At 38.2% G+C, this 25442-nt stretch overlaps 1 protein-coding gene across 1 annotated transcript; it reads left to right on the forward strand.

The window, feature by feature from the left end:
• The first annotated feature begins 1679 nt into the window (after window positions 1-1679).
• Window positions 1680-21768, forward strand: LOC122071716 (oxysterol-binding protein-related protein 1C-like). The gene is made up of 10 exons (XM_042636099.1): window positions 1680-2819; window positions 2896-3252; window positions 7544-7643; window positions 9801-10243; window positions 13947-14102; window positions 17840-18007; window positions 18086-18226; window positions 20849-21079; window positions 21188-21301; window positions 21400-21768. Exons 1-10 carry the CDS (start codon window positions 2187-2189, stop codon window positions 21565-21567), a joined length of 2511 nt encoding a protein of 836 aa, XP_042492033.1. The 5' UTR covers window positions 1680-2186; the 3' UTR covers window positions 21568-21768.
• The last annotated feature ends 3674 nt before the right edge of the window (window positions 21769-25442 follow it).

The raw sequence follows: 25442 nt of genomic DNA on the forward strand, positions 1-25442 counted from the left end.
TTTTCAGTCGTTCAATGCACACTATGCACTAGGGCACCGATGAGGATTCAAATCCCACAAACTATATGCGTTATCAAAATCTCTCTTCTCTCCAACAGTATAGGGATAGATATGTCATTTTATAAGAAGAAGAGACACATATAAGGCGACACTAACTTACGCTACACAACCTGAAAATTTTCTTTTTTCATAAAAATATCCAACGGTCAGAGAAATAAACATGCACGAGGTCAGAGGCCCAGGAGAGAGCAGCCGACTTCAATCAAAGGGTGAAAAGAGAACAACCGACTACTATGTAAATGTTGTGTGTAATTGGATACCCTTCCCAAAGAATATTAAAAGAGACTAGGAAAAGTTTGCTTGACGTAATCGCAGGATCCAATCCACTTGATGGAAGATTCGTTTGTGCTTCATTTAAGTTGCTTTCAGTTACCATCTTTTGCGCAGTTTTATATATCAGATGATTGGTTCCGAGTCTATCCAAAAGGTGCGTTCTTTTCGAGGGGATTGATTTCCTGGGTTCGTCACATATATCATCACTTGAATTATTTCCTGACCTTTCGATTGGAATCTAAATTTTGTCCAATCATTAATGATTATCGTAGTATTCATTTTCTAGATGTTTGGAATTGGACTAATCGATAGTAACTGATTGGTCTGTTATGAACTTTCGTGTAAGGTGAGCTTCAATTCGAACTTCGAAGTTAAAACTCTAGACTCCGACCCGGAGAATCGGTCAGAACTCAGAAGAACCATAACCCACAAGCCCGACCCCCACCCCCCGACCCAGACCCGACAACTGACCTCATTTGAACATAGAACGTGGGTGGCGCTCTATTCTAGTTTAATTGTTTTCCCTCTTTTCACATTAAGGAAGTCCTTTTGATTTTGATTTTTTCACCTTTTTTACTGCACATCTCAAAAGCTAGCAGCCAGTTGTTTAAGACTTTTAAGTCAGTCAAGTCATGGAAGTTCGGGGCAACAACCAACAAGCTTTGGAAAATTGGAATCCATTCTTATTACACGTGGCAATATGATCCGGCAGCTAAAAATGTGCCCCTCCACGTCAGCAAACTTAAGATGTCTTACTTTGCTGTTGTCATTATCACAAAAATTAATGGTTATAAACAAAGAATGGATCCACCGCGTTAATCCCATCTATAAGCATCTTGGAATAAAAGAAGGAATCTTAGAAAGAATCAAATGCTCTCTCACTACATATGTGGTCAAACTTCACTAGGGCCGACCTCACATGGGACACTTCCTCCAAACCGTCAGATTAGAATCTAAGGTGGCCAAAAGGTACACGTAAGAACAGAAGGAGCACTCTGCCATCTCGTGTGCGTAATGTGTACGGAACAGATGTCAGAGAAAACACATTGGGCTTGTACACGTAGACGTGTAGGTTTCAGCAGTTCTATGGTAGCACAGAGTGTTCAGGCGTGTACTACGCACCCTGCGCGTACTGACTACCACATAGTATAAAACTCTTCCAGATCCCTAAGCTAATTTCTGTCTCCGATCATCTCTATAGAGATTCAGTCAGTTATGACCCCACTCCATCAACCATTCATTCCCTGCCACGTTTCAATAATATTGTCCTGGCGCCAGCTGTTACTCATGCAGTTCCTCGGCGGCGCTCTCTTTATTACCATAGATTTAGAGACACCCTAAAGAAACCCTTCAAAATAAAACAAAAATGGAGAGGAGCATGGCAGAGAATCATTATAGAAGCAAAACAAGAAACAACCGCCCTATAGTGTTTTCCTTGACCATTTGACTCATCTGAATGCCGGCGAATCTTCGCCGGAATCTAATCCCGCCGGTGAGACTTCCGTTCGTGCTGCGAATGCGGAGTTCTCGGAATCGCCGCTAAAGACTATATACTCTTCTCTCTCGCTTCGTCGCTACAGATATTATATTTTATATTATACATATATAAATAGATAAGCATATAAATAATAAATAAGTAAAACCGTCCGCGTGTTCTGCATTCTTTCGGAGCGTAGGTGGCTTTGGCTTTCTTCGGTTCTTCGCTTCCAATTGTAGCCTCTGAAAACAAAAATTAAGTTTCTTCTCCAAACCTCTACCACCACCAGTCATGGATTCTGGTGATCCTCAATGGAATTTCATTTGCTAATCCGCCATGATCTGAATCATTTTCACTTTGTAGTCTTCTCTCTCTAATGCATCCCTTCTGCTGCGTCTCCACGGTTTCAGAACGGAATCCGGCGGCGCCGTCATCGGCTTCGTCGTCTTCATTTACAGAGTTTGTTGACATGCCTCCTCATCCACCACCATCGACGAACGCCACACCGAGATCTGATTCCACGAATCGTCACCGTGAATCTCCTGTTGATCTTAGCAGTAGCAATAGCCACAATTCCAATGGCGGGCTTCCAACCAACAGTCAAAATAACTTCAATAACGGGGGTGGAGATTTCGGCCGCTTGAGTATGAGGTCTGGTGGTCCGCCATCGATGGAGTTATTGTCGAGGCTTTCGTCGTTGCACGATCCACAACTGTTATCGACCGATCACAGAGATTGTGTGAAGATCAACGATATAGTTGGGAACGGCATCTGTGGAATTCTTTATAAGTGGGTGAATTATGGTAAAGGTTGGAGGCCACGGTGGTTTGTTCTTCAGGATGGTGTTTTGTCTTATTACAAGATCCATGGACCTGACAAGATCGTCGTCAGTCAAGAAACCGAGAAAGGATCGAAGATCATTGGAGATGAATCGCTCCGTCGGATCAGTCGCCGCAAGAATGGCCAATCACAACTTCGCCGGAAGCCATTCGGTGAAATTCACCTCAAGGTCTTTCTTTCTGTTCTATTTTGACTTTAATCAGAGATTAAAATTGCCAATTGTAAACCTGTTGATTTTTCTTCAGATTTCGTCGATCCGCGAGAGCAAATCGGATGACAAGAGATTCTCGATCTTTACTGGCACGAAAAGGCTGCATTTGAGGGCCGAGACGAGGGAGGATCGAACTTCTTGGATGGAAGCATTGCAGGCCGTGAAAGATATGTTTCCAAGGATGTCAAACAGCGAGTTAATGGCTCCTATGGAGAATGTTGTCGTCTCGACAGAGAAGTTGAGGCAGAGGCTGTTGGATGAGGGCGTCAACGAGGAGGCAATTCAGGACACCGAGCAGATCATGAGGAGTGAATTCTCGGCGCTTCAGAACCAGCTTGTGCTTCTCAAACAGAAACAGTTTCTCCTCTTCGATACACTGCGGCAGTTAGAGGTACATATAATGATTCGTAAAAAACAACTTGCCAATCGAATTCAGAATTGTTCTTCTGTTTCTTCTCCGAGTATTTTTCATAGCCTCCCCATTACAAGTTCGTAGGGCAGAGGTGGGTCATTTCGTTGCTTTTTTGTCGTGGGATCAATTTTTTAGATTTGTAACAATCTGTTTGCTTTTTTCTTGTATTCATTGTGTATGGAGGTTCAGATATGAACCGGCCTTGAAACCGGATGTATTATTCTTCCATTTACATAATTATAATGAAGTTATGCTATCAATATATACAAAAAGACAACTTTTATGTCTTGATGGGAAGAAAATTTTCACAGTTTGTGTCACATTCTTTTGAATATTTGCTGTGTTGGTATAAATAGTGAAGTCTCTTCAAAACAAATCCTAGCTTCCTTCTTGTGTTGTCCTGCCCCTGTACTCCGTTCTTCAGTGGGTTTGATTGCCTTACACCATGCTTTCTAGTTTAAATTTCTGATTGAAATTTATCTCTTCCGCCTTGAAGATATTTTTCTGTTTTCTCCACTTAAATATTTGCTCTAAAAGTTAAGCTACTATTAGGATGATCTAATTCTCCCTGTTTTCGGGGTTTGTTTAGAATGGGGTGATAGCCTGGTGGAAAATTTGTTTTGATTGTTTGTCACTTTATTAGGCTGTTGAGAGACTAATTAAAATATGGAAAGAAATATATATATTATAGTGAAGTGGAAAAGGGTGAGGGTTATAATTTTCATCATTTTCAATGTATATTTCCTAACTCTTAGATATGGTGAGATGCATTATGTATTTAGGACTACAATGTTCTTTCAATTATTCATCGCTACTCTGGAATTAAATGTGCAGTCTCTGATACACACCGGACACTGATGCTTTAAAACAACTCTATAATCGCATCAGTTTCCAATCACTGCTGATTCCCTTCTTACTGATCAGAACTTGTTGTCCAAGGACACCAATCTATGAACATAATCAGCAGGTTGACTAACACTACAATGTGAAAAATGGTGAATTGCTTTTTGCATTTCTTTGAGGGTTCTGGTGGTTGACACTAATTTGTCACAGTTTTGGCTGCCAAGTGATTTTTTTCTCATTAAAATTGACAGCCAAAGCATATCTTAGTGGAATGTATGTTCTGTGTCAACAGAAGCTAGCATGTTTTAGTGATTATTGACTGAAAATCTTCTTAGGTTGATAAGAGGCCATGGAGGAGATCTATAATTTCTTGGAGCTCATATTAGGTGTAAAATTCTATATCTTTTTATTAAAGAAGATGTGTTTTTAGACCATGTTGGAAGTACTAGTTGTTCCTTTTCAGACTGCTAGAGGAGGGCATGGCTCCCAGTCTGGCTCAATTATTAGTCTGTGCTCCTTAGCCTACTTTGTGTGATTTTGAACTTCTTCAGTTTGAGAAGAATTCTGCATTCTATTGTAGAAGCTGAATGGGATAATCTCCCTCTCCCTTTAACTGTATCAGATTTTCAAGTTATTTAATTTGAGTGAATGTTGCTTTATGTTGGAGAAACCCAATGAAATTGCAATATGGGAAAAACTATAGTTGCTCCGGAAATAGATTTTGAGGATTACCTATACACCCTCATCTCATAGTTTATGTTGTTTTGTGATTGCAAGGGCTTCCGTTTTTTTTTTCATGGGATGCTTCACTTAAGGGAGTCCGTGATCTGTCAACTGTTTCTGTGGTTACTGTATTTGTTACTGGTCCTGATGAATTACTGTTTATCCCACTGCTACTTCTGGAATCTGGTGATGCAGAGAGTATGTGATTAACAATCCTTGTTGCACTACAAGTAGGAATGCTAGTTCTGCAAGGCTTAGATAAACAGAATCTTACTACTTATAGAAAAAACATTAGCTAATCTTAAAATTAGAAAACTGAAACAAATATTAGAAATAGATTGAGAACCCCTAGCCACTGCAGTTGACTAGTATGTGCTGTCAGAAACTTCACGGTATTCTAATGCTTTGACCTGATTAATTGTGAAAGGTGTTGCTTACAACTTTTCTTCTGCAGCAGAATATTCCTTTTCTTGACATAAAAAGGTAAATGAAAGAACATTAGGTTTGACCATCAACTTTCAGAGGAGAACCATTTTCTTTTCTACTCATCAAGTCCACAACATAAGAAATACTGGGATCACATTCCGTTATAACCCAAGTCAAGACTTTGATTCAGTCCTAACCTATCGTGACTTCTTTAAAGGACTTAATTAGACTAGACTAGATTCTATGAGATACCCAGACAACTTAGAACATCTAATTATTATCCGGCTTTATGCCTTCAATTGGTTGGTTCTACTTGCGGGTTGCCCCTTGGTAGTCATCCTTTCATCATGAGAAGCTTCAAGGAAATCCAGCATAATCCCTATACAGAATGGCCTCAATGGATGCGAATGACTGGAAGATCAAATTTTTTGTAAATCATTATGGTGTGGGTTTTTAGAGTTTTGTTTTGCAACTTTGCTCCCATGTTTTCCGTTGCAGTTGGTTTCTTAAACATTAATTTATTGAATGGAAGGAAACATATGTAACATTAATGAAAGAGACGGAAACTATATACAGTTTTTGGTTATGAAAGCCTTTTTCTCTACTCTGCCCCAGATACTATCGAGATAACACAGAAGGATTTTTTGTGCATTGATATGAATGTGTCATAATGTTGAGTGTATTATTCTGAAAAATCCAAAAGAATAAGCTTTCATGCACTGACCACCTAGTGTCCTACATGGAAGTATGTTTTGTCAAATCCAACTGTTGAATATGAAGGGCATGGTCTAGATTGGTTACATGTCAATTTTTCCAGCAAAAGAAGGATTAACTGTTTCTCTCCAGTACAAACCCCCTTTTTTATGTACTTAAAAAATATCCTTTGGAAAAAATGTGGCTCGTGATGTATAACAGAAATTGATTTTGTTTTGCATGTAAGGATCGATACAGAAATATGTTCAATGTTGGTCTGTAATATTTCTTTGTCCATTTGGAAGAATTTATGTATGTAATAGTCATGGCTTTTGTGATTTAGTGCTAACCATATGACAGTTTGTTCATGTATTTCCTAGATTTTCTGAGGTTCTTGTACAATCAGAAATATCTTATAGTTTGTTCAGATCTCATTAAATTGAAAATGGCAATAAAAAGATTGTAGAACTAAAATTTATATTGAGCTGTGGACTTCATGTGGACCTCAAGATTAGTGTTAAAAAATAATTGCAGTTTTAAAAGCAATGCATTTCCACTGGTGTAGTTTAATTTGAGAAGCACTTTGATTTGAATGTTTATTATGTAACACATCCGCAATGTGTTGAGTTTAATTTAAGGGTCAGTTAGGCAGATGCTAACTCATCTTGTTTTGATGACATAAACTTCATGATTCTCCTGGTTGCTAATGCTTCCACACCCTCCTCACTGTCTTTTACAAATTGCTATTATGGTTAAAGGTTTATTTTGAGAATGAAAATTGAAAACAAAGGGTGAATATCCAGTTGCTAAACGAAAGTCAGATTCTTAGTTGAAAGAAACCTAGATATTTTCTTTAATTGAGTTTCTTAGTGGAATCTCTTGCATTTTCTGTGTGCACCTTCTTTTTTATTTGCCTAAAAGAAGAAAATTAAACTAATTCTTAGTTCTGGGATTAGCTTTTTTGCATATCCACTAAAAACAAATTAATATTTTTCTTCTTTTGCTTCTCTCCGTATTATGTATGATCATAAGGGAAAACAGCAGTAAGCATTGGTGTTCAAATAGCAATAATTTGAAAATCACTCGTGCTGTTAATTAGGTTTGCTTCACTTAGTACCTAGACTAGTGATATGATTAATTTTCTTCAATATTTACAGCTCGTGACTGAGAGAAGCTCTAAGTCCTGACTTAATGAATTCTGCCTTCTGTTTTTTGAGATTTTAATTTTAGTTACTTCTTAAAAATAAGTGACAATGATTTCTAGATGAGAATGTTGCTCATATTGGGGCATTCTGAATTTTATGATTTCTAACTAATGTTCTTTTATTCACACATTAATGGGTGCAGAGCTAAGCCATCCTATTTAGGAAAAGTAACCACAACTAATGAAACCTTGATTTGAAGGCTGACTACTTTAATGCAGTTTTCGCATATTTATGATATTTTACTAGAAATCTTTTGATGGGTTTATCATATCTGTGGCTATTAAATTGGCAGGTTGTCTCACTGTTCAAGGTGTTATTAGTTCAGAACTTCTTCTTATTGGTATGCTAAAAGACTCCTTTCTGTATATTTCATTGTGCAGACAGAGAAAGTTGATTTGGAGAATACACTGGTTGATGAGAGCCAAAGACAGTTGAAAGAGCAAGGATCTTCTTCAAGGTCAAGGCAAGATAAATACAGTGGTACAAATTCATGAAATAAAACTTCTTGATTTGTTGCGACTTGCGGACTCCAACAATAATGTTTGCTTATGCTAGATATGCTTGGAATTGATTTTTTTTCCCTTTTGTTTTCAACGGTAAAAGGTAGCTTTTAATCAATTGATTTAATTTTATTTCATTAATTTCCTATTAAGTGATTGGGTGAATGTTTCTATCATTGTAAAGGCTGATATGTTGGTTTATGAGCTGTTAAGACTTTATTTGCTACTCTGGGATTAACTGGATGGGATTCCTTTCTGCTTTTTATTAATTAAATTTTCGTCATGAAAATTACAGGGCCAACTTTTATGTGCCTCTTTAGGTTATTGTCACATTGCTTCTTAGAATTTGGATGTTTGAAGGCATTTGATTTTTGATACTATTCATTTGGCTTTGCACTTCTGATGGGGACTAAACCCATTGCCCATGGTTAGATACTTAGATCCATAACGTACAATATGGGGTATATGAAGACAAGGTATGGTTTCTGAGTCTAAACTGTTAATGTTTCAATGACTGCACCTTGTTAGCTTATGAACTCTTACCCATTTATTATCTTATGAGTAGTTACAGTATCTATTTCATGAAGACAAAGGTACTATATGCAGTTACGGAGTTTGAAATGTTGAATATAATGGAGGTTTTCAAGCAAGAAAGTTAAAAATTGGAGTAATGAATGCAAATGACATAATTCAAATCTTTATTTTCACACGATGCATGCTGATTGGGTAGTATGCTAATATGCTGGGTATCATATGTATATGTGACCCCCTTTGAAAGCTTTCTTATATAGGGCGGGGATTGCTTCTCTTTGCAAAGTTGAAAATCTTTTGCTATATATAATAGTAACTACTACTACTAAATGGAGTACAGCCAACAAGTCAGGAGAATCTCAGCTAAATGGGGTTGGCTACATGGATCCTTGCCCTCCAGTAGGCTTATCCGAGGTCATACTTGGGATAAGACCTAGACTATGCATGCCATTCCTCACAACTTCTGCTCTGGTCATTTTAGGCCTTCCCTTAGATCTTTTAGCTCCTGTAGCCGGAATCAGATCACTCTTTATTGGGGCATCCCTAGGCCTCCGTTGAACATGGTCATCCCACTTCAAACGACTTTCTTAGAGCTTGTCATTGATCGGGGCAACTCTCATATGAGCTATAATACGTTCATTCCTTACTTTATCCTTCCTAGTTTTCCGCACATCCATCTTAAATCCTCATCTCTGCTACACATAGCTTCTTTATATGACACTTCTTAACTGCCAAACATTCCGCCTCATACATCGTAGCCGGGTTGTACAACCGTTCTCTGGTAAAAACTTGAATTTAGCAGTACTCTCTACAACTATTTGGTGTTAACTTCTTGATTTCTGAATCTTATCCTTCATCTCTCATGATTATAGGATGTCAACCTGCTGACCTTAGGCCACAATAACTTGATTGCTAACTGTAAGTTATGGTTTTCTTTTTTTTTTGTTCAATCATATCGATTTGCTTCTTTATAATTTCATATGTAACGAGCACAGTACAGTTTCCAAACATTTTCTGTGTTGAACACTCTGATCTGTATGTTCTCCACTATACAAAGTCTAGAAAATTTTATCATCTGATTCCTTAATGAAAGCACAGTATCCAATCCTGTCATGAACACCTGTGCCCTTATGCACTTAAGGTTTTGATAATTTTAGTTCTTTGATGGATCTGAATGTGTGGAGTTAATTCCCATCGTTATTTTAAAATATCAAATATAAATCTCCAACTTTAAATTTTGCTGGAAAGTGGAGATCATGATATATGGAGTAGGTTCTGTATCTACTTGGTGTTCAGTGGTGCCACAATTTAGAAGGTCTGGCACTTATTGAATACAGAAAAAATAGGAAGATAAAATGGGTAGGGTAATCTTTAGGGTGGGTTGTGGTTTGGGTCTTGTAAATATGCATAGTTTTCTCTTCTTCTTATTTTTTCCCTTCTTTTTGAAATATAGTCCTATACTCCTATGTGTACAGATACCTTTTGTACAGCATCCCAAGTGTACAGGTCACTGTTTTTGTGATTATATGCTTATTTGTTACTTTATTCAGTTTCTTCCGTGAAATGTTTCAGCAATCTTATGGTTTTTCCAAAATGATATTTTCAGAAGCAAGTGCTAGTGAATCTGAAGATGATAACGAAAGGCAAGATGCTGCTGAGGAAGAAACAGATGATGATGAGAACACCTTCTTTGATACACGGGATTTTCTCTCATCAAGCTCTTTTAATAGTGGATCAGATATTCGGAGGTCGTCATTTGATTCTGATGATGACATTTATGCTGTTGATTCAGAGGATGGTATCGATCCCTCAATTAAATCTATTGGAACTAACTATCTGTATGTTAGGCGGCGTAAGAAGTTGCCTGATCCAGTTGAAAAAGAGAAGGGAGTCAGTCTCTGGTCTATGATTAAAGATAATATTGGAAAGGATCTCACCAAAGTGTGTCTTCCAGTTTATTTTAATGAGCCCTTATCTTCTTTACAAAAATGTTTTGAAGATCTGGAATATTCGTACCTTCTCGATCGGGCTAATGAATGGGGTAAGAGGGTAAGTTTGTCACAGGAACTCAATGGCCTTTCCTTTCTTTTTATGGGTGTGAAGATATTGCTTGCAACAAATACTTCTGCATTGTGTTGAGAGCTAATATTGTTTAACCTATGTCTCAGTTTTATTCTGATCTTGAAGAATTGGTAGTTTTTTGGCATATTCTATTCACTCATGGTCATTGATTTACTGCTCGATATACTGTTATTACCATGACAATGAAGTAACTTCTTTTTTGTAGACATTAGTATATTTCTCAGATTAACTAGTTATTAAATTATCGCATTTACAAGAGTTAGAGTACCCATAAAATTTCATGTGCCTTGTTGATTTGCTGCCTCCCTTGGATGAATTAACCAGGGGCTCATGGGTGTGGTCTTGAAAGATCTTGGAAATCTGCGGATAAACTACACCAGCTCAGCTGCTCTCTCTATCTATCAATATTTTTATTTTATCTTAATTCTGAATCCCCAGATAGCCTATTTGATGTATTTTTCCATAAACCCTTTGGGAGCATCCTAGAGAAGAAGTTCCTATGTTTTGATTATTCATGACAAACCATCAACGAGTCTGGTGTAGGGATTGTATTACAGGAAATCAGTTATTTCTGTCACTTTTATTTTATTTATTTATTATTATTATTTTGAAGGAGGACAATATTCATCGGATGCAGATCAGAGGTGCATGAAAAACTATTATCACAGGGGGTAAAACCAGACCAAAATGGTGACTTGCGGTTCTGGTTCAGGTCTGGTACTCCAATTGTGCATCAGTTTGGGGACTGCTCTCTTCTTTATTTTTGTTAATTAGTTTCCTTGTAATGCTGGAATACCAGTTATTGATTCCAGTCCTATTTCTATTTTGATTTTGCAAAGTCCTATCTGTGATGCAGATAAATCACAGATGTGAGCTTATTTTAGTGGATGGATGAAGTGGAGAGGTGTGTCCAGATTGTGTGATCGGCGTATCAAAGCTTAAGGGAAAATTCTATAGGACTTTTGTGCAACCATCTATGATGTATGAGGCGGAGTGTTGGGTAGTTAAGAAGTTATATATAGATAAGCTATGTGTAGCTGAGATGAGGATGTTGAGATGGATGCGGAGCAAAAATAGGATGGATAAAATAAGGAATGAGCATATTAGATCTGATTTGGGAGTTGCACCGATCCACGACAAGCTCTGCGAATGTCGTCTAAGGTGGTATGGACATGTTCAAAGGAGGCCTAAGGACGCCCTAGTAAGGAGTGATCTAATTCAGATTGGAGGAGCTCAAAGAGCTATGGGCAGGCCTAAAATGACCATAGATGAAGTGGTGATGAATGACATGCGTAGTCTTGGTCTTGTCCCAAGTATGACCTTGGATAGAGCCTATTGGAGGGTAATGATCCATCTAGCTATGATTCTCCTGACTTGTTGGGACTTGTTGGGCTGTGCCTCTTTCCTCTTACTCTAGTCTTTCTACTCTCTCCTTTCTTCTCTCATCTTTGCATCTCTTTTGTTCGGACTTTTTTTCCCTTTTTAGCTGACCCCATTAAGTTGGGATATGGCTAAGATTGTTGTTGTTGTTGTTGTTGTATAAGCTTTGGGTTGGGTTATGTATGTGTTCGGCCTTTGATCCAATGTGTTTTCATTGTAATGGGTCACTTTAATGTTGCTATAATATGGATATAGGCTAGGCATATGGGATTGGTTGAGGGAATGCATCTAGGGATTCCCAAGCAGTTAAGTGAGACGGGGAATGGGGACCGGTAAATGAATTTGTTTTGATGAATTACCGTAAAATCGTTGGAGACAAACCGCACTAGACTTTATGTAAAATGCGGTTCCAACCATCCCATTTTCTTCCTAGTCTGACAAAGCCATCGGGCGAACAAGTGATTGGTTATGTAAATTTCTTTATTTTTACTTTTATGAGGTGTTTTAGTTAGGCCAAATTAGGATTCTATAAGTCCAATCCTGTTTAGAGTCAGTTTCCTTCCTTACCTTAGTTTCATTATCAATTTAGGTTACCTTATTTAAGGATTGGGGTTAGGCCTTTCCTTTTTAGTGTTTGAGCATGTTTTTTGAGTCTTCTATCTAGGTTTGAAAGGGGGTCATGAATTTCATGAATAAAGTTTTGCTTTTGCCTGTGGTTCTGTGGTGATTCAGAATGCACTTCCTTGTGGTGATTCAAGGTGTGATTGGTGGTGAATCCATTATACCTTGCGGTGGGAAGCCCAGGTACTGTTCCTCTTTGATCTATTCTTGATGATTATTTATTCAGTTCTTTGCTCTTCAATATCCTGCAATTGATCTCAGTTCTGTCCACGCAATAAAGGTATTCCTATTCATACTAGGATTTCTGGAAACAAGGTTTCTACATACCTGATTTCGATTCTGAATTCAGAAAACTTTTATTGACAATGTTCTAATCATTATTCTAGTCTCGGTTTTGGAATATGCTGAATAAATTCTGTAGTCCTTCTCCAGTAGGATTTGATTATTGCTATTTGAAGGTTGTTCGACGTATGAACTTTAATTACCTGTTCGTCTGAAATCAATGTCATAGATTGAGTTTCAGTTGGGCATCTCAAATCTGTAATCTGATTAGCCAGTTGACTCCTAGTTTGACTGGTTTTGACCTATTCTAGTTCCACTAGGAGTTGTCCACATCAGCAGATCTCACCATTGGATCTAGCTGAGTTTTTTAGCAACTGTTGTACCGACCACTCAACCATCCCTATAGGCTGATCTGATTTTTAGATCTAGGTTCATGCATTTTCTCTCGAATCTGGATATTTTCACTCTGTATTCGATCCTCTGTTGGTACTGGTTTTACTTATAAATCAGAACCACATTAAGTTGTTATAGGAGCTCTAATAGCCTGCAGTGGGGAGGACCTTTTCATTATCTGTTTTGGTTTCTTCTTATCATGTTTAGCATTGGAATGCTTGCTTCTGATTGGCCATATCTTTCTTCTGTCCAGTATGAATCTGTTATAAAGCAAGATATAACAATGTAAGGCTCCATAAGCCCCACAGTTTTACTGTTGAATGAAATTGGCTTTTCTGCCTCATTTTTTGAACTCGATTTAGAATAGCTTATTTGAGATGCGACAGAAACCATTAGTTGCTAAGGTTAAGGTTGGTGGGATACTGCCCTGGATCAAGTGGGAAGCTTGATTCGTGGCTTATTTTCCTGCTCTTCTTCTTCATTCTCCAGTGAAATCAGGTTAGTACTTTGAACTTCCTATTATCATGTGTTTGTCATACGATTGACTCTGATTTTTAAGTCAAGTTACTGGTTAGTACTTCTTCCCTTAAATCAAATCTGAACTTCAGTTACTGTTCGATCATTACAAATCAAGTTGTTAAACTGTTTTCAGAGCTTCTTCTGATAATAGGAATTCTCTGGTTCTTGAGTTTAAGACCTGAGACTTCAGATCTGTTTTCATATATATAAACTGGGTCAGGTCCTACAGCTATTTCTTTTTTCAAATCAGATATTGTTACGGGAAGTAGAGTTCTTTTGTAATTTTTTTTTCAAATATTTGGAGTTTTCATCAATTTTACCTTTGTACTTGTTTCAGCATTTGATGACACATCAATTTGCAGTTGAAGTTGTGTTCTCTTTGAAATGCTTGTGATAACACCACATTAATTTGAAAAGATGCATCTTGTGATTATTTCTTTCCAACTTCTAAACACCTGCTGATTTAATCTTGTAGGGAAATAGCCTGATGAGGATTCTTAATGTAGCAGCATTTGCTGTTTCTGGATATGCTTCAACTGATGGAAGACATTGCAAGCCCTTCAATCCACTTTTAGGGGAGACATATGAGGCTGATTATCCAGATAAAGGCCTTCGTTTTATGTCAGAAAAGGTTTCATCTTCACTATAGAAATTGTTATTTAGTATACTTTTTGTTTCCTTGGTTTCCATGTGTTAATGGTTCTTTTTTATTCCTTATTTTTGGGATCTTTTTGAATGAGATGCTAAGTTTTTGAGGTAGTAGCTGCATGGTATTAAGTATCTCTACCAAAAAAAAAAAAAGTATGGTGTTAATTATCGATATGTATCAAATGTATTGGTCTGATACGTATTGACCTTATTGGTCCAAATACATATCAAGGTATGTCCTCTGAAGGAGGAGAAAAGAATAAACCAATACCTGTCAATACAGTTTGATACATATGCTAACACCAGATCAGCAGACATTTCTTTTTGTTTTTTTGGTGAAAGATCAGCAGACAGTTCTGATCTGGCTAAAAACTATTGTATGGCTAGGTAGGACTACCCAACCCCAATTAGGATCAATAAGCAACTCCAAACAAAACACTAATGTGGGTACTGATATCAGTATGTATAATAGCCTAAAACAATAGCCAAACTCTGTTATAATCACCGTTGCACCTAATGACTCCGCTTTATAACCCTGCCAAAAGAGGCACAACGGTTACAACCCAAAACACCTAAATCAGCTAGGCTCAGATTAAGTCAAACCCAAAAAATTAGAATGTAAAAAGAACACCAATAATTAACCAACCAATCGAAACTAGGACTTAACATCATAAAACCAACCCCATAATATCAGATTAAAATCCTGTACAGATTACCTCAGTTCTTGTTAGGTCAAGATATGGAGATTTTAAATATCTCGATAACCAGGCCACTGGAAGGCCTGAACTGCTGATCAAGTGGGGCCCCTAGGGAGGCCGACGGATGCCCAAACTCTGGACCTTAGATGATCAAAAAGTAGGGAAATCTGGGATCTCAACTTTCTGCCCAGAAATCTTCAAAACAGCAATGCTGCAACCCATGTTTGAGGGTCTTCGATCAGTAGCACAGAAAAAACCAATGGAGGACTTCGAGGAGGGTTTCAGCAGGTCTCAGATAGACTCAAGTATGCACAGAAAGTATAAAACTGAATATGGGAGAAGAAGGAGAATCAATGGATAGAAGAGGGATGGGGATAGATTGCTATCTCAGCGTAGGCATATCACCTAATCAGCCTCTCTCAGGACATTGGTTTGCATACAAAGCAAGCTTGTATTCATCTCTTAAAATCATGGGAAGATACCCCTTGGGTTTGTCACATTATATAGGCCTAAAGTATGGACCCATGAGAATGAGAACTTAAAGGATGATGATTATGTTGAATTAAGATGGCCACTGAGAGGCGGGGTGAATTAGTGGGTTCCAAAAACCAATCCCAACTCATTTGTTTCCTCAACTCACTGATTGATGTAGCATACGCTCAAACGCATAGACACAACACAAATGTGCATTCACAACATAAACCTCGCAACTACATGCACTCACAACCATATGGCCAGGTCTACCAAATAATTGCAAAACATTCATTCCATCCTATAGAGCACTTCACAAATATCCACACATTAACAAAACAAAGCGAACCACAGGAAAGAGTATATGTGATTCGGCAATGTGCCTTCATACATGGTGCAAATAGTAGCTTGGGATACAACCCGAATCCTACCGCTATACAATGCACAATACAATGTTTAGTGGCACCCCCCCCCCCCACAAGGAGCTTCAATCCCTGATTTATGTAGCTACAACTACAAGGGACAACCCACTCCCAACTTTATGTGGCACCCGCCACAAAGGAGCTACAACCCTTCTACCAAGCACCCACTTGATACCCTCAACGATTACAGACAAATGGACAATAAGAACGCCCCAATTACTATCTCAATCTAGTCTAGGCATTTCATCAAACTTCTTGTCTATGCACTAGTATATATATATGGGAATACAAATAGGTTACCTCCAACCAATGTTGTTTCCTTCTTGTGTGGCTCACATCATCCGATTCTTATTCATCGTCGGAGCTTCAACCAAGTTGTCATTTGGAGATTCTTGAAGCTTCTCACAAGGTCACAAACCCTAGGTTTGTTATTCCTCTTTTTCTTCTTCTCCTCTTCTCTTCTCAAAACCCTTGATGGTATCTTGCAATGGTTGAAGAGTCCCTCTCTATAGCTCACAATCAATGAATGGTGTAGGGAAATCTTCTAGGGCTTTTCTCTTTGGAGTTTCTCCTCTTTCTTCTCTTTTGAGTGAGGATGTTCTCCTTGCTCTAGACAACACTGTGCCATGGGACCTTTGGTGCCCAAGTTCACACCAAATTCTAAGCTAAGGAAGAGAACACACCAGAACCTGTTTTTTTCCATGAGACAAGATCACCCCTCCACCTTGCTCTTCGAACTATTTCTAGGAGGGTTCCCTAGGCCTCAGTCAAAATTGGAAGCCCTAGACGCCAAGTACCTCTTGGATAATGTCAGAAACTTTGGCCATTCTTTTTAGGACTGAAGCATGTCTAAATCTGTCCCCAAATTTGATGATCAGCACTCCATGCGTATGCCATTTATCCAGCCAAAGGAGAGTGATACCCATCATCGATCTTTACCTTGATAATATCTGCTACCAAATACTTTAGGATTTTCCTCCTAGCCCAAGAGGAATCAGAAGAGCACGGAACAGTCCATATGGAGTCCTTTTTGAGGAGTCGGGAATAGAACCAATTTACCTAGATTTATCTTTTTCTTTTCAGCCAATTTCCAAATCAATTTGAGAATGCCCACCAGTTTGGCGTCTTTAACCCTTCTTAACCCCAGACCCCCTCTTCGTTAAGAAGGCAAACAAAAGCCTAGCTGATAGAATGTAGGAGCTTGTTATTATCAAAACCTTTCCATAGGAAAGCACTCATTAAAGACTCAAGTTTCTGAATAACAAAGTGGACAAACCAAGCACACTAGTCTATTAGATGTAGGAGCTTTGCATGACTGACCTAACCAACTCCATGTGACCTGCGTAAGATAGGAGCTTTCCTTTCAATAGTTGAAGTGTCTTCTAGAGATAATTCAAAACAGGCAAACAATGATGAGCGACCAACCTTGAAGAAATTAAGGGAAGGCTCATATACTCCATTGGCAGACAACCTAGAGAAAAGCCATATATAGACTTTAGCCTCTCCTTTTTATCCTCTAAAGCACCAGCAAAGAACAAGGAAGACTTCTCACTTCTACGTATTTACTTGAGCACCAACATAGCTTGAAAGGAATTCAAAACCTCTAATTCTGCTCCTAGTGAAGAAGAATTTGCCTTTTGCAAATGCTAGACGGATAATTGAATGGCCCTTGAATGAGTGGTTTATGTGTTGTTGTGTTCCTATATTGTGGTGTTTTCCTATTCAGAGTGTTCGCTACCGTTTCACCTAAAAGCTTGGACTATTAGGATAGGGCAACATCAATGTATACATAACACTATCCCTCTCATGCAGGCCAAGATCCCATGGTCCTTGCATGTGGAGCTCACAAGGAACCGAGGGAGAGGAAACGTTGGTAAAACTCTTCCAGTGCACTTCCCAAGAGTCAAACACTTGGCCTCCTTGCTATGATACCATGTTCGCTACCGTTTCACCTAAAAGCTCTAATTGTTAGGGAAGGGCAGCATCAATGTGTACATCAACACAGGGAACCAAAATAAAAACACATGGATGTATCTCACTTCATATCATCTGTTTTTTAAAAAAAATAAAAATTAAAGTTTAGTATACTGAGGATGAAATAGCTTATTACTAGTTTTACAACATGACAGGTAAGTCATCACCCAATGATCGTTGCATGCCATTGTGACGGTACAGGATGGAAATTCTGGGCAGATAGCAATTTGAAAAGTAAATTCTGGGGTCGTTCAATTCAGCTTGATCCTGTTGGTGTTCTCACTCTTGAGTTTGATGATGGAGAAGTTTTTCAGTGGAGCAAGGTATGAATATAATGGTTTAGAATTGCTAAGCATCTTTTTCGTGTGAATTTCCTGCTGAAAAGTGGATCCTGCTGTCAGGTAACTACATCCATTTACAATCTTATACTGGGAAAGCTCTACTGCGATCACTATGGTACAATGCGTATTCAGGGAAATCGTGATTACTCATGTAAACTAAAATTCAAGGAGCAATCTATTATAGACCGAAATCCTCATCAGGTGAACTATGACTCGCATCTTTTATATTTTCGTAGGCATAGTAGAATTTCATTCCTTTAGTTGTTGCCTTTATTGTAATAGTACTGTACATGGTACACTTTTGGGAAGACATCTTAGTATCATGTTTTATGATTGAAATTTATTGTTTCTTTTACTTGTTCATACTAAAATTTCGCAGCTGAATAGAGTTGAACCCTATACTTTTCTGAGTATGAGGTTAAGTACTACAGTCATGGATTTGTTAATTTATCAGAGAGCATTGATCTAGAAATGAAACATGGATGTCACTGGGTAGGGATTTATTCTTCAAAAAGGAAAAGTGAAGGAAAAAGAAAAAGAAACCAGTGGGTCGGGTCCGACCATGAGATCCTACCAAATTTGCACAATCAGATGTTTTCTGACTGTAGGATTAGTGTTCTTACACAAATGCTTATGTGGTGCAACGGTAGAGAATAGTCAATTTGTCAGAGTTGTCCTATTGTATTGATTTTTGGATCTCTAGATTGCTTATAGTAGGACATGCTCTCTAAGGCTGTGTTTGGTTGTCTATAGGGTATGTGAAAGTGATAGTGTAGGAGAGTGCGTGGAAGTGAATTGAAGAGGAAGAAATTATGAATTTTCCCACACTGATGTTTGGCTGTACTAAGAAAGTGCAGGAATATGGTATGACAGTACAAGTAAACTAAGGGCTGAAAACAGAATTCAAGAGAGGATAATAACAGAAGATCAGGTACAAATTTTCGGTCCAAATTGAATACTAGAACTTTAATTATATTTGGAAGTAGAAATCAGAGTTTGATTGCAAAACAGGGGTACCACGTGATTAAGAGGAAAGGTCACTGACCTGGATGATAGGAGTGGAAGTAACAGAAAAGGGAATGAGGGGAAGACAGGAGTCCACCCTACTGGCCTTGAGAATCCACTCAGTAGAGGCACTATGATGCAGCCTGCTAACTTAGATCTCAGATTAAGAATCAAAGATCAGATTTGCTGTTCCATAGACCAGGATCTGAATTCTTTTCCTTAAAAAAAAAAAAAGGTTGAAAAGGCTTACTTATAATTAATTGTTATTATTTTTTAATTGCTATTCTGGGACTACGAATCGTCGTAACTTGGAGAAAAGAGAAGAGATAAGACCAATTTTTTAACCAGGCCTATATTATTCCCCCGTGGTTTAAAAAAAATCATCCTTGATTTTGTACGATAGGAGGAATAAGAGCACTTTGACTGGTTCTTGCAGCTTCTTTTCTGTAAACAAAATTCAGAATATGGAGGTTTGACTGCATATTATTGTCTTGAAACATGTGAGGAAGAAGAATTATGGAAATTTGAAGAAGTAAAGGAGGGTTGTTCACAATTGAACAAAGCTGAGGTTTAACCATCAAACCACTTGGAATAAAACCATTTCCTTAACCAGAACCAAAAGCCTGGCTATTCCACTCAAAATATGCTGGATGGAATGCTCTATGTAGTCAATTGCTAGACACCCATGTCCCTGCTCATGTTTTGACTTTTTTTACTCCAACTAGAATTCCTAAAACGACTCAACAATTGACCATCTTTAATAATAGAAACTCTTAAATACAAATCTGATTATAAATTAGCAGCTTCTATGAGTGCTTGTCTTCTTACTAAGTGAAAATAATAATTTAAGAAATAAAGATAAAACTCCTATTCTAATCATCATAGACTGACACTCACATCACTAAATTGGTCATACTGTTCCTAATATAGGCCAGAATTGCAATATCTTTGTCCCGTTGGATGAGTTGCTAAATCTGCTTTTGATTGCATGTAAATCATGCCTTACAGTTGGGTTTTAACCTTCTTAAAATGGCTCTAAATTAAGTTGAGGGAAGTAGCAGAGAGTACGTTTAAACTACTGTCTAATCAGCAAAAACTTATCTATGGTCTGTGACAGACAACTGAACCATAGAAATTCTTGAAGATGAGCCCTCCGCTTTAACTTCTACTCCATTATGTTTGGAACTGGGCAACCTGGTTTCTGGGTCTTTTTGTTGGAGGCCTTGTGAAGAGTAACCGTTGTTTGGCTCCCATTCTTGTGACATCATGCCTACATATATCCCAGTTAGCTGAAGTCAAGGAGCAACCAACAAGCAAAGAATTCCCTCTTAGTGTTCATGAAGATGATATGAGGAGCAATCCAAATATTATCAGTACTTAGGACTCTCATTTCTCCAATCTTCAAGCTGTCTAAACTTTCCTCTAAGACAGTCCTGGAGATACTTGTTGAAATATCTAACAGGTGGTCTTTGATGTTATTGCATTTGGTTCCAGTCCAGCAAGAAATGTAATGTAACAATGACAATGGTTCTTTTTAGATTGTTGGGCATGGACCGGGCGGAATTTTCTCAGGAACTGACCCTTTGTTTAAAAGCAACATGTGACAAATATATTTGAAGGCAGAAAATTTTGCTGGTTTTTATCGAATATTTTCTCTCCAGTGATGGCATCGTATGTACACTCATATGTGGTAGGATGAAAAGTTCATTCTCCATTCGGTCCCAGTATATTTTTTACTGTTGCTGTGGACTGCCGATGACATCATGGTCATGGATACCAATCTTTTTATTTGACAGAGTCAGTTGTCTACTGTTGCAGGTACAAGGTATTGTACAAGATAGGAATGGAAAAACTGTAGCCACTTTATTTGGAAAATGGGATGAGAGCATGCATTATGTTAATGGAGACTGTCCTGGGAAGGGAAAAGGATCAGAACCTTTGTCTCCGTCTCACTGTCTTTGGAAGAGAAGCAAATCATCCAATTACCCCACCAGATATAACTTGACACGCTTTGCAATTACACTAAATGAGCTTACCCCTGGATTGAAGGTATAGGGAATCATTTGCTTTCTGTGGTTTATTCCATTCTAGGGATCATTTCTGGTTGTGCTTATGACCTCTCCATTGATGAATTTAAATCGGTACTCTTATGTGCAGGAGAAGTTGCCACCAACAGATTCAAGGCTTAGACCTGATCAAAGGTGCCTTGAAAATGGTGAGTACGAAATGGCCAATGCCGAGAAGCTTCGTTTAGAGCAGAGACAGCGGCAGGTAAAACCATACTGGTCTTGTTGGTTTGCTGTTATTGGTTTTACATAGGAAAGAAATAGTAGCGGAAGTACTGAGAAATGTCATTTATGTGAATGTAGTCACGAAAGATGCAAGAAAGAGGGTGGAAGCCACGGTGGTTTGCCAAGGATAAAGGAAGCCATACGTACCACTATATTGGTGGATACTGGGAGGCTAGAGGACAAGAAAATTGGGAGTCGTGTCCTGATATCTTTGGCCAAGTCCCAGCAGATCCAGCATCAGATTGAGATATGTTTCCATTTCCGAGGTTTCTTCTTTTTTCTTGCTTCATTTTTTCACTACTGTGTTGGCTGCCTGCCATTCTCAAGCAAAATTGAAGTGTCATCTAGCTTGCATTTTTATAGTCTTGATTAAGGTATTTGTCAGCTAACAAAGTGAACCAAATTATACAAAATTTTCATGTAAGGATGGTGATTCCGAGTCTGCTACCTTATCTGTCATAACCCCTTAAACGGGCTGGTATTGGTGTGGCTTTTTGTTCTGATCATTAAATTGGCCGAGAGCCAACCTATTTCCTGCCAGATCCAGTCCAACCCTGCCCGCCCAAGGCTGCTGGTTGTGTTGATTATGCTATTAGTAAGTTCTTATTAACAGAGAAGCTCGTGCTTAGAACGAGGAGTGACGCACGAGTTTAAGAAATGACCAAGTAAAGCATAGAGACGGTATGTTCTTTCTTTTGAAAGAAAGAACAATCTGTAAATTTTACTGGAGAAAAACAACGGATGCTTGTAAATTTGTGAGTGAAATTTTAAGTTGTGAGCTTGGTATTACTATATTCGAGCATTGGTACAAGGAAAACAGCATAAGCCTATACCGCTATACTTTTGCTGAAACACTTGTGAGTAGCGGAGCAAATGTTGTTGATGGTTGCAGGGGGGGGGGGTTATCAGAGATGAGAATTGAAGATGGAATGTGGGGGTTTAGCAGAGGTGAGGTATGAGCCCAACATCCTATTATGTTCCTTTTGAAATCAATCTAGCATCGGATATTCGGATCCTTTATTGGTAGGTAACACGGCATAGATATTCCATCCATCTCACTAATCAATCATTCAGCAAAATCAAGATCTTAATTGGATGCATGATAAAAATATTGAAACGAACACTGAATATATTAGAGAAATCCAAATAAAGCAAGAAATCAGTCAGCACATTTATGAGCGTAAAAATATTACAAAAAAAAATTAATACAAATTCATGCATAGTGTAGGTATTCTTGTGGGTTACCTCTCTTCCTATCGTTTGAGAATTGCCACCTAAATAAGGGTTTAAGATGCATAACTGAGGGAAGAAAATGAATTCCCATGCAAGGCCTTGGTATATGCGGAGGTTGATAAGTAAGGGTCAATTTATGGCTTAGGAAGGTGCCACCCAGTCTGGTTTCGTAGACCATATATAATAATTAAATTGAAATCTTCAATTTACAATTTTGAAAACAGTATGTCAAGTTGTTGTTAGAAGTCTGAAAATGCCAAGACCACCTTGAATCCTTGATGGAAGGTCTAAAACAAAAAATTTCATTTTTGAAAACCCTCTTTAGCCGAAGAGAATCCGATGGGGAATCAATGAAGTTTGAACATTTCAATTTAATTATTATATATGGCAATTAGAGTCCGATGACACTAATTGGGCGTTAAGCGAACACCCTCAAGAAAAAAAAATTTAAAATCGAGGGCCAAGGTTGGCCGATGGAAAATGCCGGGTGTTTGAGCGCACCCAAGGTCAAAACCACTTATTTATAGTCAATTCAATGACATTGATTGTGTATCAATCAGAATCTCACAAAGAAAGATTCAAATTTGGAGGTCGTGGTTAGTTGACAGAATCTGTTGGGAATTTGAGAACAACGAAGATAAAAATCACCTATTTCTAGTGAATGGAGTCGAATGACACTGATTGGGTGTCAAAGGACTCCCATAGGAAAATATTCTGTTTCAAAGGCCAAGATTGTCGACAGAATCAGCAGGGTGAAAGAACAAATATTGTTGCTGAAATTAAAAAGGCACATGATAAGGTAGACCTTGATCTATATCCGTATCCGCTTGAGGATGGGGATCTTAATATCTTTGATTAGGTCAATGCATATAATGATGGGTCTTGTGGCATTTATGTTACTAGTAACTTCTTAGTCACTGAAACCATGGAAGAAGACTCCACTGAAGAGAATAGAATAGACAATATTGAAGCCGTGGAAAATGAGGTAGTGGTTCAGAGTACTCCAAAACAATTATTTGAGATTCATGATGAAAAGGAAAAGCTTGTTCCTTCAATCATTGATGAAAAGGATACCAACGTTGACGATTCTATGCACACTACATTCACAGTTGATATTGATTCAGAGGTCGAGCATATAGAATTTATTATGCCATATGGTTATTTGAAGAGAGCCCCATGCCTTGAATACTACATTCTGAAAGTATATAAACAACCATAAATTTTTTTGGGAATGGTCAAAGCTACTATTCACATGTTGTTTCCCCCTTATCACCGCTAAATTCGAGGACAAATTTTTTCAAGATAGGGAAAGTTAATTCAGATTCTTCATCAAACTAGGCTTGTTTTATTAGGAATAAGCATAGGTTTGGGTGTCATACATGTTGGGCCTTTGATCGCATGTGTTTTGTGTGTGATAGGCCACTTTTATGAGCCTAAAAGAGAGGCTTTGAGGTTGCATACGGGATTACTATTTTATTTCCTTTTTCATCAGTTTCTTTTTTAGTTGGTTTTGATCTAAGTTATATTTGTCCTCTTAAGAGTCAAGTCATTAATAGTTAATTTCTAATTTCAGCTAGTTTCTAATTTCTGTTTTTAGTTAAGTATTGTATTATAAGATTAAATTAAGGTTTCCTTTAGGGAATCTTCTATTTTGTAATTCCCTCCACCATCAACATTATAAATAAAGAAGAGGAGGCTCCTAAAGCTCGGAACGATTTTGATAAACAAATTAATGGTTGCTGCTATTGTCTTCTCCATGAAAAGTTGTCTTGTGTTTGATCAAGGTTGATGGAACTGATGTTTGATCCAGTTGACTCTCTGCGGTGCGAAGCCCAATAGACTCATCTTCTTTTTCTCTCAACTACACAAAGTGCTATTGATCTGCTCAAGTTTTTACAGGTATTAAATTCAGTTTTCCTCTCAGTTCTACCCAGAAAATTGCAGATTCTATGAGCAATTTTCAGAACCTGCCCAGACCTAACCAGCCATCAGTTTTGGCTGCATTTTGGATCAAATTTAGGTCCTACCCAGAGGGAAACTAGACCCAAAGGGTAGTCTGTTCTGCCTAGGGGTTTGAGAGATATTAAGAATCTCCCAGGTTTTGTCTTCTAGTGATTTCTGCAGTCTGTACCTGAAACCGGTAAGAGATTTCTTGACCTTTTCTGACTTCAGCAATCTCCTGTGATTTATTACATGTCTAATGGGTTATGTGAAGCTTATTCCAATCCTAGATAGTCTCTATTTGGTCACCTACTGATCAGATCTGAGAATACCTAACCACTGACATCGATAGCTTACTGGTTTATCCAATCTGGTCCTTCTTCTATTCTGGTCTATTGTGCTGTTGTTGGGCTATCCCTGGTTGTTCTTCTGATTAAAAAAATCTTGCAGTTGAAGGCTTGGTAGTTTATCTATCCTAAATACATTAGCAGAGGTGGGTAGCAGAGAGCAGAGATCGCAGGAGGGCGGAGACGGGCTCGGATCAATTAAGTCAGTACATCTTCCATTCATGTTTTGAAGGAAGTGTTTGATCTAATGTGGCTTATGTTGTGAAAAAAGGAGCAAGAAGGATTAACAAATATGAATCATATTGTTCCTCATTCCCTCCCCCCCAACGGTTTCAGGTATTAGATTAATTTGGTTCATTACTTATACTTGCATTTTGATTGCTTCTTCACCGATTTTCCCTAATTTTACCAAAAGGTACTGTTGTTCTAGACTAATTTGGACTATTTTATATAGTGTTTATTTCAGTGACCTAGGTTATGGCAAGAGTGGAGTGAGGGCAGAGGGTGTTGAGGGAGGGGGCTGCAGGAATTTTGGGGCAGGGGAGGAGAGAGAGAGAAAGGCCAGATAGATGCAAGTATCCAAACACACCCAACTATAAG

Source organism: Macadamia integrifolia, unplaced genomic scaffold (genome assembly GCF_013358625.1).
Source record: "Macadamia integrifolia cultivar HAES 741 unplaced genomic scaffold, SCU_Mint_v3 scaffold_5A, whole genome shotgun sequence".
Taxonomy (NCBI): domain Eukaryota; kingdom Viridiplantae; phylum Streptophyta; class Magnoliopsida; order Proteales; family Proteaceae; genus Macadamia; species Macadamia integrifolia.